The sequence below is a fragment of the Podarcis filfolensis genome, assembly GCF_964270895.1.
Source record: "Podarcis filfolensis genome assembly, chromosome: 14".
NCBI lineage: Eukaryota > Metazoa > Chordata > Lepidosauria > Squamata > Lacertidae > Podarcis > Podarcis filfolensis.
In genome coordinates, this window is record NC_139616.1 from 42,407,974 (window position 1) to 42,422,979 (window position 15,006).

At 44.4% G+C, this 15,006-nt stretch overlaps 1 protein-coding gene and 1 long non-coding RNA gene across 4 annotated transcripts in view; one reads left to right on the forward strand and one right to left on the reverse strand.

The window, feature by feature from the left end:
• Positions 1-493: 493 nt before the first annotated feature.
• The window catches only part of DAGLB (diacylglycerol lipase beta), a 30,904-nt gene continuing 16,391 nt past the window's right edge, over positions 494-15,006 (reverse strand). For 2 of the 3 annotated variants that reach the window (XM_083585702.1, XM_083585701.1), the window contains exons 5-16: positions 13,941-14,202; positions 13,259-13,384; positions 12,940-13,067; positions 10,803-10,929; positions 9,365-9,448; positions 7,670-7,747; positions 7,386-7,466; positions 7,110-7,237; positions 5,938-6,006; positions 5,760-5,832; positions 3,940-4,193; positions 494-1,565 (exon numbers count right to left, since the gene is read on the reverse strand). In XM_083585702.1, the coding sequence (XP_083441828.1) occupies positions 1,370-1,565; positions 3,940-4,193; positions 5,760-5,832; positions 5,938-6,006; positions 7,110-7,237; positions 7,386-7,466; positions 7,670-7,747; positions 9,365-9,448; positions 10,803-10,929; positions 12,940-13,067; positions 13,259-13,384; positions 13,941-14,202 (1,606 nt within the window). In that variant the 3' untranslated portion in view covers positions 494-1,369. The remainder of the gene's footprint in view (positions 1,566-3,939; positions 4,194-5,759; positions 5,833-5,937; positions 6,007-7,109; positions 7,238-7,385; positions 7,467-7,669; positions 7,748-9,364; positions 9,449-10,802; positions 10,930-12,939; positions 13,068-13,258; positions 13,385-13,940; positions 14,203-15,006) is intronic. The other variant, XM_083585703.1, reaches the window with a different exon arrangement.
• Positions 1,572-15,006, forward strand: part of LOC310749313 — a 174,098-nt gene continuing 160,663 nt past the window's right edge. The window contains exon 1 of the long non-coding RNA XR_014541560.1: positions 1,572-3,268. This is a non-coding gene — a long non-coding RNA (uncharacterized lncRNA). The remainder of the gene's footprint in view (positions 3,269-15,006) is intronic.

Genomic DNA, 15,006 nt, shown 5'->3' on the forward strand with positions numbered 1-15,006 from the left:
TCAGTGAAGTGTTTGGTGTTTTTTTAAAGTCTTTTGTTTTCATGTGAATGCATAACCCACCGTGGAGTGGGTTACCTTCGCTTGGAAGCATCTGCATGTGGGGAAAAACACATAACATTTTCTGATTTTGACAAAGATTGCCCTTCTACAAACAAGTACCAGAGTGCTTGCTGTGCAGCTGTCACTTGTACCAGCTTTCACTAATTTCAACTTGTTCTCCACTTCAGTCATCAATCTCAAATGTAAAAAACCAAGGTAAAGTGATAACGTTTTTAACCACTACCTTACAGAAATCCCTTTGGCGGAGCAGAGAGAGAAGCCCAGCTAAGGAATACCTCCCATCTGTTGTGATCCAGACTGTGGGATGGGCTTCTTAGTATTTTCCACTGAAAACTAACAAGCCAAAGTATAGCATAATACAACAAGATTATCTCCTATTTCCATTTTCAGTTGGAACCTAAATCTATGAACAAATACCATCACAAAACACTGATTCTGCTTGGCAAGCAGTTTCTGAAGGACTTGCATTTAGTAAAACATCATTTTAGTGACATCATTTGCTGCACAATCATTTTAACTGTACAAGATTGCAAGTAGGAATATTTTAAAATTGAAACTTTTTTTACATAGCTAGTCCAAATGATCTTTCACAATTCTCCTAGAATGGGGCAATGTGGAATAATACCATAAGCAAGGATTTAACCCTTCTATATAATTAAATGAACATTCAGCAGCACTGAACGGTAAGCAAAAGTAGACAAATATTGCACATGAACCCAAGTAGCATTTAAGCCTACAAAAGTTATATAAAATGCAGGCTTCCTTCAACAGCAAAGAAAACAAGATTTCTGCCATGAAGGGAAGTGCCAATAATAGGCTGAAGTTCAGCTCACCTCTTGGGGGGTGGGGGTGTCACTTTTGTATATCCAGAACGGTGGTAGAGTTGTCTTCAATTTAATATTTTCATTTTCCCATGTCTCCTTTTTACAAGTGCTTTATCAACCTGGCGGGGTGGCCAGCTCTGCTGTGTGAAACAGATGTAAGGCAGAGGTAGACCGTAAAGTATGAACCTATATGGTCACTCTAGCTAGTCTTGCCTTCCCATCAGCCTCGCAGTTCTCTGTACCAGCTGCCACTGATCGATGGTTAGAAATCATGATGGGCTCACTTGCTTCTGTTAAAGTGAAACAGCTCGCCTTGAAAAGGACCCCAGAAAAATCTCTGCAATGCAAAGAAGTGTGTCCTCTGCTTCGTCCTGAAAATGTTGAAGACCTGCCCCGCTCAGCTCCTACTTTTGGGGCATGAGTTAAGTACGAAAGGCCTGTCTGTCCAAACACACTTGATAGGCTGCTGTCCTCTTTGTCTTCAGTTATACAATGTTTGTAGAAAAGTCTCCTTGCGCTCGACAAGAAATGCAAGGTGCGTTTTCCTGAGCCAAGCTATTTAGAGCTTTGAGGACGATGTCTGGCATATGATCAGTTATCATCTTGGGGCTTATTAAAATATTACCAAAGGCGGTTTCTTTTGACCAGCTTGCAGTGTACTTGACGTCTGAAGAACACCACCTGGAAAAAGGACAATGTGTCAGTGGAATACTTGCACCCCTGATTTCAGCAGCTATTTCAAACACTGATTGATCTTTGTAAATGCATAATGTAGCTCCAAGCACTCAAGCAGGACTTTGAACTCGGCCATTGGAAGCCTTTCCCTGCCTTGTGGATGGCTGCGTTCTGACAGGGGCAATCTTATCAGGAGCTGCCTGCCAGCAGTGGATCAGGCTGGGCTGCAACTCCCCAAACCTCACCATCGCCTAGGCTGCCCTCTGTGCCCCGCTGTGAGTTGAGAAGCAGGCACCATCTGGAGAGGCCCACAGGCTCCTCATCCCTGGTGCATGTGATTTTGGAAGTTCTGTTAAAAAAGGCTGCATCCTCTTTCCTAGGGTAGACAGGAAAAGGAAGTTGATTTTTAGAAATAGCTGTAGCCAAGCCAACACGATCTGCCTGAACTTCCTGAAAGACAACTTGCCTCCCGTGACTGTGATTTCCACCTGCAATGCACTGCCAGCAGCTGTAGGAGTAATCTGAACGACAACAGTGAAATGACTCCCTTTCTCCCATGCCACTCCATCCAGGGGCTGAGACAGGAATGTGAGCTTCTCTCAAGGTATTCTGTAAGGAGCAGCTGGTAATACTGAGTGGTATGGCACCCCACTTGTGAAACACCCTCTGTACCTATGACTCCCCCCCCTTTGAAATTCTTCATACTGTCACACTTTTTTTGGACATTACTCTGTTTCACTGATTTTTTTTCTTTTTGCAATCCCCCCTGCTTTTTACAAACTTTCCCTTACTTTTTTTTTAAAAAAGAAACATACCACCATCTAAACAGATTCAGAAGAGGTGAGGCACATTGCAAGAAATATGACACACAGTAAGAATAGCTACCCGACGAACCTCGATGCCTGAGCACATATTACTTTTTGTTTTTGGGCTGTGGAAGGAAACTACAGTACTGTAAGAAAATCACTTCTATATTGTTCAATTGCAAAATACAGCAAGAGCGGGGGGGGGGGGTTGGGGGGGAGGCAGCGGCAGGGTTTTAATAACGTTCTTATCAAAAGTTTTCCAAACCTTGCAGTAATAGTTTTCTGCAACTATTCAATGCCAAAAATGTGTTAACGCTGCCCTGCTCGAGAAAGCTATTAAAATAGATTCTGCTTTTGTGAGGTCAACAAAAATCTGAGACAGGGAAGTTGTGCTGGTTTTATTGCAAATGCAAAAATGGAGCAGGCTGTCTAGGGCAAGAAACCAGTGGACGCGAGTCCTCAAGTTCTTCCCTCAACCCTATCAGCGATTTTAGGTAGTGGTTAAAAATAAAAGTTCCTTTTCTGCTTTAAGCAAAACAGATGGCATGTTGAAACACTGTGCCCCTGGAAAAAGTGCATAATGAAGGCATAAGAAAACTACAGTTAGATAGCCCTCTGCTTCTCACTGAGACAACAACTGGCTAGTATGAAGTACAGTGAGTACAGTGCCAGCTTGATAGGCAATCAACATCATATTTACAAAACAACAACAACACGTGAGGTGTTAGTACACACCTATGATGCCCTTCAAAGCCCAGAACCAGTGTTAAGAGAGGTGTCTCTCTGAATTAACTTCCATAACTCAGTGTGAAAAACTTATGGTCATGCCAGGCTTCTTCAACCTTGGCCCTCCAGATGTTTTTGGCCTACAACTCCCATGATCCCTAGCTAGCAGGACCAGTGGTCAGGGATGATGGGAATTGTAGTCTCAAAACATCTGGAGGGCGGAGGCTGAGAAAGCCTGGGTCAAGCCATGCACCTTTTATGTCAAGTAGTCCAATGACCTTGAGCAGAACCTTCAATGCAAGGGCCCTAAGGCTTTGGGAATGATTTCCTTTATCAGAAACAACTCCTCTCTCAAGGACTTCCGAAAAAGTTGCAAACCCAATCTGGGGTGAATTTTGAAGAGGCTGGCTTGATGGGTGAGAGGGCGCTCTGTATTCCTGCATTTTGCCTGCTAAAATGCTTTTGTTGTGATGCTTTATTTTTATGTAAGTTGCCTAGAGTTTGAGAAAAGTGGTATACACCTATGTTCAATAAACAAAATGCTAGATTTCTGAAAGACTGTTCCATATAGCTTAGGATAATAAATAATTGCAACAACTGAGCTTCTTGGGACACCTGGTCAGATCGAGGGAAATGTTCTGCGAGCCACACAATACCATTATTATTATCATCATCATTATTCAAACCTTTCATTCACCACATTTCCACATCTTTCCTTTCCTCACCACACCTTTCCTCACTCAATCCTTGCCAAAAGAGTTTTCTGAATGTAAAATGCAGATTCGGGGCAGAGAGAGAGAGAGAGCTGGGGGAGCATGTGGTCACTGATAACAGGTTTAGTCGTTTACCTCCTTGTGCTGCTTTCTTCTACAATGTGGATGATTCTCCCAGGAAGAAAGAGGCGCGGATACTGAGCCGGAGAGCTTAAAGTCGAGTCGTCACCTAGAGTAGTGTAAGAAGGAGACTGATGAACCATTAAATTTTCTTCAGCTAGAAGAGGCTGAGTCAAAGCATCTTGGTTTCTACCATCCAGTTCCGTTGGAAAGTTATCAGGTTCTCCTCCAAATACTTCATACCAACAGCCATGTAGCAGGATCTGGTACTGTGCGAGGAGAAATTGAAAGACAAAAGGAGAGCATATGAGAAACCGCGAAGCCATTTGGCTAAGTGGGATCATTTCAGTTTGTGCAGAGAAGTTTTTAAGAACATCTACACCCACAATAATTCTGTGCTGTTATTCCAAAAGTATGACGCCTGGGCAATTACTTCCCTGCTCCTACAATGCAAATCAGAGCAAAAAAGTGAAATCTCATGACATCTTTGACGAACAGGTCCACCATGAAACTAACGGACTGGAGTCAAACAGACTACTAGCCTCATGGAATAGGTCTATAATATCCTAGTGAGTATGACTCTGTCTTTCGATGCCATGTCAAAAACTGCTTTTGAAACTTCCTGGGTAGCACAGGTGGATACAGATTGAGGAAAAATGAAACTTTATTTATTTCTTGCTGTCCTGACTGACAACAGCAACAACTCCCGAATATCTTTCCTGGCCCTGCCACCAAAGAGCTTTTGAACTGGGAAGATGCCAGAGTCAACCTAGAATGGAATTTTCTGCATCTAATGCACATGATCTCTAGAATCCCAAATCCTTTCACCGCTATATACAACTAACTGCATATGAAACTCCCTACAAGTACACCCGCGCCAGCAATTATTGGGCTTGGTCTAGGGAGGAAGTGAAGACTGGGCTAATGCAACACATTATATCTGGGACTTCCCTTGCACTTGGTCCAGAAACTGCAACACGGTTGACGACAGGAGTGAGAGACCCTGTCAGCACATAATACCTGTGCTCAGAGTTCTGCACTGGCTGAACCTGATACTGAGTCAAAGCTCTTAACAGCTTGGAACCAGTTTACCTAAGGGACCATCTTTCCCAATACATGGCCTCCCCATCAGTCTGGGAACTAATACTTTTACAAGGGCCATGCAGTGTCTCTTTCGCACTAGTAATGAGCATCTTTTTCAGTGTGCCAGGAGCTGCACCCTGAAACTCCTTGCATTGGTTTGCATTGGTTTTCAGTGCTTGCTAAAAAAAAAAGGCTTTTCGTTTGCCTGCCCAGCTATACATGGCTGACATGTATCTTAACGGGTGGCTTTATTTTACAAAAATAATGCATATATTTAAACGACAGGTTATACGTATAAAGGGTAAAGGGACCCCTGATCATTAGGTCCAGTCGTGACCGACTCTGGGGTTGCGGCGCTCATCTCGCTTTACTGGCCGAGGGAGCCGGCATACAGCTTCCAAGTCATGTGGCCAGCATGACTAAGCCGCTTCTGGCAAACCAGAGCAGCGCACGTTTACCTTCCCATCGCAGCGGTACCTATTTATCTACTTGCACTTTGATGTGCTTTCAAACTGCTAGGTTGGCAGGAACTGGGACTGAGCGACGGGAGCTCACCCCGTTGCAGGGATTCAAACCCCCGACCTTCTGATTGGCAAGTCCTAGGCTCTGTGGTTTAACCCACAGCGCCACCCGCGTCCCGTTTTACGTATACTTGTTGAGAATTTTAACATATACCTTGTGTTCGCAGAGGTTGCGACCATTAAAACAGCATTCAGATTTTTAGAACAAATAAGAACGGTTTGTCTTTTTACCTTGGGTCTGTTACAGTTGGCAACTATCCTAATGATCCTTCTTTTTAGGTCTTCCATGTTGGGCATGCTTAGCCTGTTTGGTACACAACAATGAGGGGGAAGGAGATAAGCACTCGTTAAGCCATCTGACCAAGGATATCACTTTCAAACTGAATCAGCAAGTAAGCTGCATCCTTACCTTGGAACAACGTCTTTCCCGACAATGACAGATATGATAAACTGCTTAGTATAGTCCGCAAGTGATTTGCTTAAAAAGAAAGGGAGGGTGTTAAAGAAAAGAAACGCTAACTGAAACCTACTGCCAGTTTCCTTATACAGACATGCATTACAAGAGTTTTAAAAGTGCTCCAAATTACTTCATTCAGAAAAGGCCCTTAAGCAAGAGAGAATTACACTGAGCATCTTCTATCACTGGTAAATAAAATAGGATCAAATAGTACCGCTGTTTGCACCACAATCATGTCTCCCCCCCTTTAAAAAAAGAAGTCAGAACAAGTGAAATGCTTTCCAGAGTGCAAGCCCTTCCCTTTGGACCAGCATTTGGTAGAATTATCTCCCAAGACAACGGTTCCCCTTTTCATGCGCATAATGCGCACATGCAGACACACACGCAAAGACACAGTATTTGCCCATCGATAGATCTCTGCACATTACTTGTCTGTGTGCCATGCAGGGCTTCCATTTGCGGAGAAGCTGTTCCACTTGCACAGTCCCAGTGCCAACCTTGTTAAGCTCAAGGCGGGGAAAGGAACCTTGTGTCGATTACTAAACCATTCCCACAAGTACAGGTCTGTGTACATGTGGAAGCAGATGGGCAGGAGGGATCACATAGGGTGGAAAGCCGTTCTGTTCTTTTATACAGATGATCCTATCTGATCTTAGATGCAGAAACCTCTTTGCGGATGACCAAGTCTGGAGCAATAATGGTCTCCTTGTGCTTTTAATTTATTTGCTTTTAAAAAAGAGCCATATCATTATCAGAGCCAATTTATTTTTCATTGCTTACCAGTTATTCAAGAACACAATGTTCTTACCCACTCAGATCGTTGTGGATAGAGGGGGATGGACACACTACACTTGATAAAAGGAGTCCGAAATAAACTAGAGGAATCGTAGTTCATTTTTGAAACCAACCCATCTCTTACAGGGGAGAAATCTATATGCAGAACCAAACCAGTTTAATTCACGTAAGTTCTTCCTAAGCTGACCCAAGTTATCTTTACATCATTTCATGTCCAAATACCCCCTGGTTTCTCAAAGCTCACCGTGCTAAGCTAGGTTGGGCTCCCTTGCTCTATTTGCCAACAGATTTCTGTCCTGAAATGGAGATAGAAAATTAATATAATTTACCTTAATAAACCCCCTGGTGGAGAAAAGGCATAACATCGCACGTTGGGGAATGCATTTTTGAGCATGATCGCCAAAATGGAGGCCGTTCCCCCTCCTAAGCTGTGGCCGACGACAACTAGTTTATATTCCTAGAGATAAAAAACACAGAAAGGGCTAGGACACAAACAGAAATATTGATGAACTGAGCAGCTCAGCTAAATGCTTGCAACAGAACATGTTGGAGAGTAGGTGGAGGCAAGGGGGATGCATGCCCAGAGATTGGAAGCGACAACTTACAGGAGCAATTGTGAAGGCTTGGTTCAGAATCCCGTCATTTATTAGCCTTCTGTAAATATAGTTGGCAGCCTGGGTTATCCCCTAGGAGACAAAAAAACAGTGTCTCAGTTTGAAAGCTTGTTTGTGTTTGCAATATGTGCTTAAATCCATAGCTCAGTCGGTAGCGCATGAGACCCTTTATCTGGATCTCATAGGAGTCTGCCCAGCGTCTCACTGTACACACAGGAACAAAGAGTTTTTGATCTCCAGGGCTTTGCAAAGTTGTCACAGAACTACCTGCTGACCTTATGCACAAAACCGTTTTCCAGAACATCTTCCAATGTCAAGTTTTCACAATCTGCTGAGAGATCCGTGAGGACGTCCTGCATGCAAAATAAGGGAAATGCAGTTTCAGCATTTTGGCTGCCTGTCAAACATACACAAAGTACACCACCCACTGCCAGGATCAGGGATACCTTCTTGCAGAGTTGACACCACTGGACATCGGATGGCAGAGGTTTTATACTCAAGATATTCTGGAAGGCACGTTAACATCTAGAGCGTGGGCTGCCAGCATTGTGACCGCCAGATGCTGCGGACTACAATTCCCATCATCCCTGACTATTGACCGTGCTTGGTTGGGGCTGATGGGAATTGTAGTCCAACGGCATCTGGAGGGCACCACGTTGGCCACCCCTGATCATCACTCATTTTGGCTTCACAGAAACTGACCAAGACAGTGGAGGAATCAAATATGCTTGGCTTGGCTTAGCAGAACAAAAGAATATGAAAAATGAAATACCTAAGAAGTGTTAGCTTCTTAGGAAAACAGACGATATGTAAGAGGTAACTGTTTAAAGTGTATGTATTTGGTTTGCAAAGTCTTACTTTAATAATGAATGAATTAACGCTGTTCTATCTATGATTTTTTCTTATCTTCATTAAGATTTAATTGTATTAGTTTATGTAATTTATTTAGATTTCTGCTTTTCTTCTTTCTTTTCTTCTTTCTTTTTTTTGTTCTTTGTAACCTTTTAAAATCTTTTTTCTTCTTTTCACGTTTCAAAGTTTTGATTTGTATGTATTTGCAATATAACTCAAAAATTATTTTAAAAAAGCAAAACAAATATGCTTGGCTGAAAGAGACAAAGCACATGCTTTTGTAACAATTTTTTTTTTAAAAAAATAAAACTATATTTAAAAAATGCTTGGCTGATTATATGGGCTATGGAGGGCACTGTTTATAATAATATAGCAAGCAAAGGAAAGAGATAGCCCAAATAAGGTATCATAGCTAAAATCAGTCTGTGATTTTTATTTTATTTTATTTTATTTTTTGGAATATACTTCTCAGCAAAAGAAGTAATGAGATTAGACTTCTGAGATATATGAAGTGGAAAGACATAGCAGTATTGCTGCATATAACTGATACATTTGATTTGTTGCGTAGTATTTCTTAAGATACTTAATTTTTAAAATTTGCTTTTTTAAATAAATAAATAAGAAGAGGATCCTCATGCCAAGTACTACATCTGGCACTACAGGGTTTTGCATATATGCTGCCAGTTCATCATGTACACAAAGGTGTCCAAATTATTTTGAAGTCCACTGAAAATGCAACCGGTGGTGATTACAACAGAATATACAGGGATGCACCACACATTTACATGATGTACAGACAAGTTATTCCTGTATAAGCTTCCCATTCATACTAGAGCAGCAGCTTTGTCCCTCCAGATGTTGCTGGATGACAACTGTCATAATTCCTGCCTGGGACTGACGGGAGGCTGAAATCCAGTTAACACCAGGAGGGCACAACATTGCTCACCTCTGCCCTAGATGTTAAAAGTCCCAGCTAGAATCCCCAAATAATGTTTGTTGACCCCAAGAACTAATATTTCTGTAACAACTCGCCAGTGATAATCCATGTCAAGCCATAGAAAACAAAAAGCAATGTAAGCTGTGCTCCCAATTTTTCAATTTTATGAAATAGACATTACCTCAAATGACAGGGTTCCTCTCACAGCGACGACGACGGCCTCTTTTTTGTGATCCAGTGCAATATAGAACGGGATCTCATAAATCTAAAAAACACAAGGGCGGGCATGGGAGCATGAGATCTTCCACACTGGGTCATGCCAGTGGTCCGCTTAGCTCAGCCACTGCGTCATCCAAATGCCTCTGGAAGGCTTGTCAAGCAGGGAGAGGGCCGTCCCTTTGTGAGGATCTCTCTGACTGATAGATGATGAGGACTGCCTGGGGGATGAGGAGCCAACGAGGTGGGAATTGCATGGAAACCAGTCACACCAGTCTGACCCCCTGCTTGCTCAATGAAGGATGCAGCTACACCATCCTTGAGAGATGGTTTCCATGCAATTCCTGCTTCATTGGCTCCTCCTGGTAACTGCTGATGGATCCAGCCTCTACAGAGTTATGTATCCTTTTAAAAAAGTCTGCTATGGCAGTGGCTGTTGAACTGTCATGTGGTAGCGGGTTCCACAGGCCAAGCATATTTTTATGCAGTGCTTTTTTTCTCTAAAAATGTTTAGGGGTACTCTCATTTTTACTCAAGAAAACCACCATTTTATAGTTCAAATACAGTCGTACCTTGGAAGTCAAACAGAATCCGTTCCGGACGTCCATTCGACTTCCAAAATGTTCAAAAACCAAAGCGCAGCTTCCGATTGGCTGCTGGAAGCTCCTGCAGCCAATCGGAAGCCCCGTCGGACATTCGGCTTCCAAAAATAGTTTGCAAACCGGAACACTCACTTCCGGGTTTGCGCCATTTGGGAGCCAAAATGTTCGAGAATTAAGCTGTTCGAAAACCAGGGTATGGCTGTACAGTAAATGGACAAAAGTACAAAGATTCACAAAATGTTTAGGGGTATGCGTCCCCCTGCGTCCCCCCAGAAAAAGCACTGTTTTTATGTACAGTGATACCTGTTAAACCTGCCGCTCATTCAACAAACTCGTCCCGTCAGTGCAAGGACTTTGGGCTGTGCAACGGAACTTCCCCTCCCCATCCTCTCCCCTAGGTGCCCCCTAAATATTTTCTGGGGGTTCCCTCAGAGAAGTTTTGGGGAAGGCACAGGGTACAGGGGGGGAGGAGAGAGAGTTCTGTTGCACAAGTGGAAAACCTTGTGCTAGTGGAACAAGTGCACTGGATGCCACCCTTTGTGCTTTGAAAGAACTCCTTTCCTTCGTCACCATGTTAAAGCAGGGAGCGTTCTTGCTGTAATTGCCCCAACCTTGTCGAATAGGCTTGCTGTCTATTAAAGACTGTTTTCTGTTTCAAACTATGTTTCAGCCATCCTGGTTGGGTCCCTAACCACTGACATCAACAGCCTGAGTGGAAAGCCCCTTTTCATTTCCAGACTTTAAAAATAATCAAGAAACTACTAAGAACCAACTTGGTTTATTTTTGTTCCAACAGCTTACTTTATTGTGGAAGCTGATGTGAATGAAATCTCTGTACTGAAGTCCTGTGATTTTTAAGATCGCTCCAAAATTCATGTTAAGACGATCGCTGCCGATTATATCGGTCTCTGTTGGGCTGCTTCTACAACTTCATAAATTGAAGACAGAAGAAGAAATAATGAGACATGCAAAATTCAAATCGGCTACACTTCCCAAGTAAAAGAAGTCTCTCACAAGGCTTCTTTTGAAGACTGCGAGCACATCAGTTTTGTTTATTTCATTTATTTAATGAATTTATATCCCACTATTTCCTCCAAGGGACGCGGGTGGCGCTGTGGGTTAAACCACAGAGCCTAGGACTTGCCGATCAGAAGGTCAGCAGTTCGAATCCCTGGGATGGGGTGAGCTCCCGTTGCTCAGTCCCTGCTCCTGCCAACCTAGCAGTTCGAAAGCACATCAGTGTGCAAGTAGATAAATAGGTACCGCTCTAGCAGGAAGGTAAACGGTATTTCCATGCGCTGCTCTGGTTCGCCAGAAGCGGCTTAGTCATGCTGGGCACATGACCCGGAAGCCAATAAAGCAAGATGAGCGCCGCAACTCCAGAGTCGGCCACGACTGGACCTAATGGTCAGGGGTCCCTTTACCTTTACCTATTTCCTCCAAGGAGTTCAAGGTGGCATGCATACTGTACATCTCCTCTCCATTTATTCCCACCCTCACAACAACCCTGCGAGGTAGGTTTGGCTGAGAGACAGTGACTGGCCCAAGGTCACCCAGTGCGCATCATGACTGAGTGAGGATTCAAACCCTGGTCCGAGTCCAGCACTCTAACCACTACACCATACTGGCTCTCCTTGTGTTGCGAGTCATAAAGGGAAATGGGGAGTAAGTGCTACTCAACTCAGTGGTCCTTGCTATCGAGTAAAGCAAGCATAGGTTGCATTACAAATTCTTAAATTGCATAACAGAAGCATAGGAAATCAAGTTAAAATATCATCCAGACCCAGTTGTAAGAGGGACTGCCCTCACCTATCAATCAATCTCTGGGTTCTCATCCCTAATGCAGAATGAGGAGCCTACATCCCTCCAGATGTTGGTGGACTTTGACTCCCATCATATAAGGCTACCGGACAAGCTGACTGGGGTTTATGGGATTCTGAATCTCATGAGGATGCCACACTGGCAAGCCCAGGTTGGAGCAACCCACAAGGACCTGGGAGAGCAGGGTTCAAATCCCCCCTCAGTCACAAAGCCAGCTAGGTGACCTTGCGCCAGTTGCTCACTGTCTCCGACCGACCGACCTCACAGGGATGGTGCAAGGATAACAGAGGGCAGGGAGGATAAAAGGGAAAGCAGAAAAACTCCGCAACCAGGGGCAACACGTCTCTGAATATCAGTTTCTGGGAATCACAAGTGCGAAGAGTGCTGTTGCACACATGTCCGAATTGTGGCCAATGTGGGGACAAAATGTTGGGGTAGCTCCACTGATTAGAGTGTGGTACTGATAATGCCAAGGTTGCAGGTTCGATCCCCGTAAGGGACAGCTGCATGTTCCTGCACTGCAGGGGGTTGGACTAGATGACCCTCAGGGTCCCTTCCAACTCTATGATTCTATCTATGACTAGATGGGATTTTCATCTGATCTACCGGGGATTTTCTTATGTCCACTCCTGTGACTCAGTCCCCCACCCAGGCAAGCAAGAGGCATTGTCATAGTTCAAGCACACATTCCCAGACAGGTAAAAACATGTGAGTTGCCAAGGAGAGCCAGTGAGGGTTGCGGCCTGGGGAAAGACGTAAGGGCCATACAGAGAGGCCTGGGGGCCACATTTGGCCCCTGAGCATCAGGTTCCCCGCCCCTACATTATGAAGATTAATTTTATTTTTTAAACGGCCCAGTTATACAGCTCAGTTTACACCACCCAGTCTCTGTTTCCAAGCTTTTTGAACCTATATAAAAAGCTAGCAATTCTTTGAAAAACAACAATCATATTTTGACATGCTAACAAGTTAACCCCCAGAGTGGAGCCTCCTCAAATGCTACACTGCAAACAGCAACTTTCTTATACGATGAGCCACCACATTTAATACTCACGCTTAACATGCCATATTAAAGAATTAAATTTGCCAACCTGTTTTAGACGGTGCATCAACCTACCAGTCTCCTTTAAGCTTACAGAGGCCTGTAAAAGGGTTTGCCATTATGTAGTAGGCCCAACCGTAAGTAGCCACAGCAAACTTCATGTAGTGAGCGGCATTTTCTAATTCTGCATCCAAATCGTCGGCCTGGGGAAGGAACAGAGAGTGAAGGTGGCTATGGTGATGAACATGGGTATGGTGATATCAATTGTGGGGAATTTTAAGAGGTGCCCCACCAGACAGGGCCCTCAGAGGTGAGTTTCCCTCCCACAGAAGATCCAAGCATATATTCAGCATCTGAACCCGGACGACGAGTTCAAAACATCCAGCTGTCTTACCGCAGGAGTTAATGGTGACTGAGTAATAATTTCTTCAGGCTCCTTAGGACAATTTTCCACTTTATCTTGCTCTTGGTGGAGAAGAGTCAGCCCTGCTGCAACGTCACTTGGCACCAAGTCGGTGTCCTGCAGAGAGAAAGTGACAGATATGTTCAGAAGAAAACAAAAACATTTACAGGCAGCGACTGTATTAGGCACATCCAATATGAGCAGAATCACATATGCGCTGAGCCCAGAAGTGACCCAAAAACCTCACAAAAAGGGACAGAATGGGGTGTTTGCAGGCTTTTCCAAAGGCGTTTCAAATATATCTGATTTCACTTAAACATGCGGTCCCTTGGAACGAAACCCCCACAGAAATTAGGAGTCGCCCATACAGAGAACCTCAGTATCACATGCAAAAGGTACTGAGGAGCAAAAGAAAGACATGCGATTGGTCCCTTTTCAACATGCTTGACGTCACACACAGCGAATTATTTTTAAAAGCACATATATGAGAGACACATCACCATTACGAACAAAGAGCAAACTCTTTACCCTTTTCCCCAGATATTATTAGGGCTGCTCATGTGGCTTGGCCTAGTATCAGAGATGACCCCTATGTCCATCACCCCTAAGCCCACCTTGGGCCCCTTTCTCTGGAAAAAAAATATATGAGGAAAAACAAGCATTTCCTTCTTACCGAGAAGTAGGTGCGGAAAAGCTCAGCAATGGTTGTAAAAGCGACTCGGTGGTCGTCATCTTGCACGATGCAACAGCACATCAGTCGGATTCTTTTTTCCCAGACGCGGGTCGCAGACTTCTTAACATTGTAAAACAGCTGGCCTGACTGGCTGCTCTCCAGGTCGCGATTGGCGCAATCGGGAAGGTACACCGTCTTCCTTCCGCCAAGCGGGTCAAAGACGATGACGATGGCCGCCACGGTAAAAACAATGATAATCCAGCTGCCAGGAAGAAGGGAAGAATTGCACGAACCCTGGCTGGCGAGGACGGTTCACGACACGCCAGCTCAGTCCACACGTTCTAGGAACTGCGCCAAGAAATTTCAAGTTCCAACAAACAGCGGGGAAAACCCACCGCAATGTTTGCACTGGGAGAGGCTAGTGGTGGATAGAAGCATCCGCAGGAGATGCATTTTGAGAAATGAGCCCTGGGGAACTCCTGCTTCCAACTGTTTTGCCCAAACCAGTGGCAATGGAAGAGGCCCCAAGATAATCCACGTCCAAGAACTGTATGTAATTGAACAGAAATATCCAATTACCGTATTTTTCCATGTATAAGACTAGTTCCCCTCTCCCTAAAAAATAATGTCAAAAATTAGGGGGCGTCTTATACACGGATACATCTCTCCCCATTTTCTTAAATCTGAGCCCCCCAAAATAGGGGGCGCCTTATACATGGGGGGCATCTTATAGATGGAAAAATACGGTACATCAGCCTTTCCTATTCTGGGGTTCTCCAGATGTTGTTGAACTACAGTGGTACCCCGCAAGACGAACGCCTCGCAAGACGAAAAACCCGCTAGACGAAAGGGTTTTCCGTTTTTCGATGCGCTTCGCAAGACGAATTTCCCTATGGGCTTCCTTCGCAAGACGAAAGCCCATAGGGAAATCTCCAGGACAGCGGGGAAGCGCAGCGCGTCTTCCCCACTATCCTCGGACCTCCTCCGAAGGCTGGCGGTGGGGCGGAGAGACCTCCTCCCGCCGCCAGCCTTCGGAAGGCTGCTCGGAAGGCTGGCGGCGGGAGGA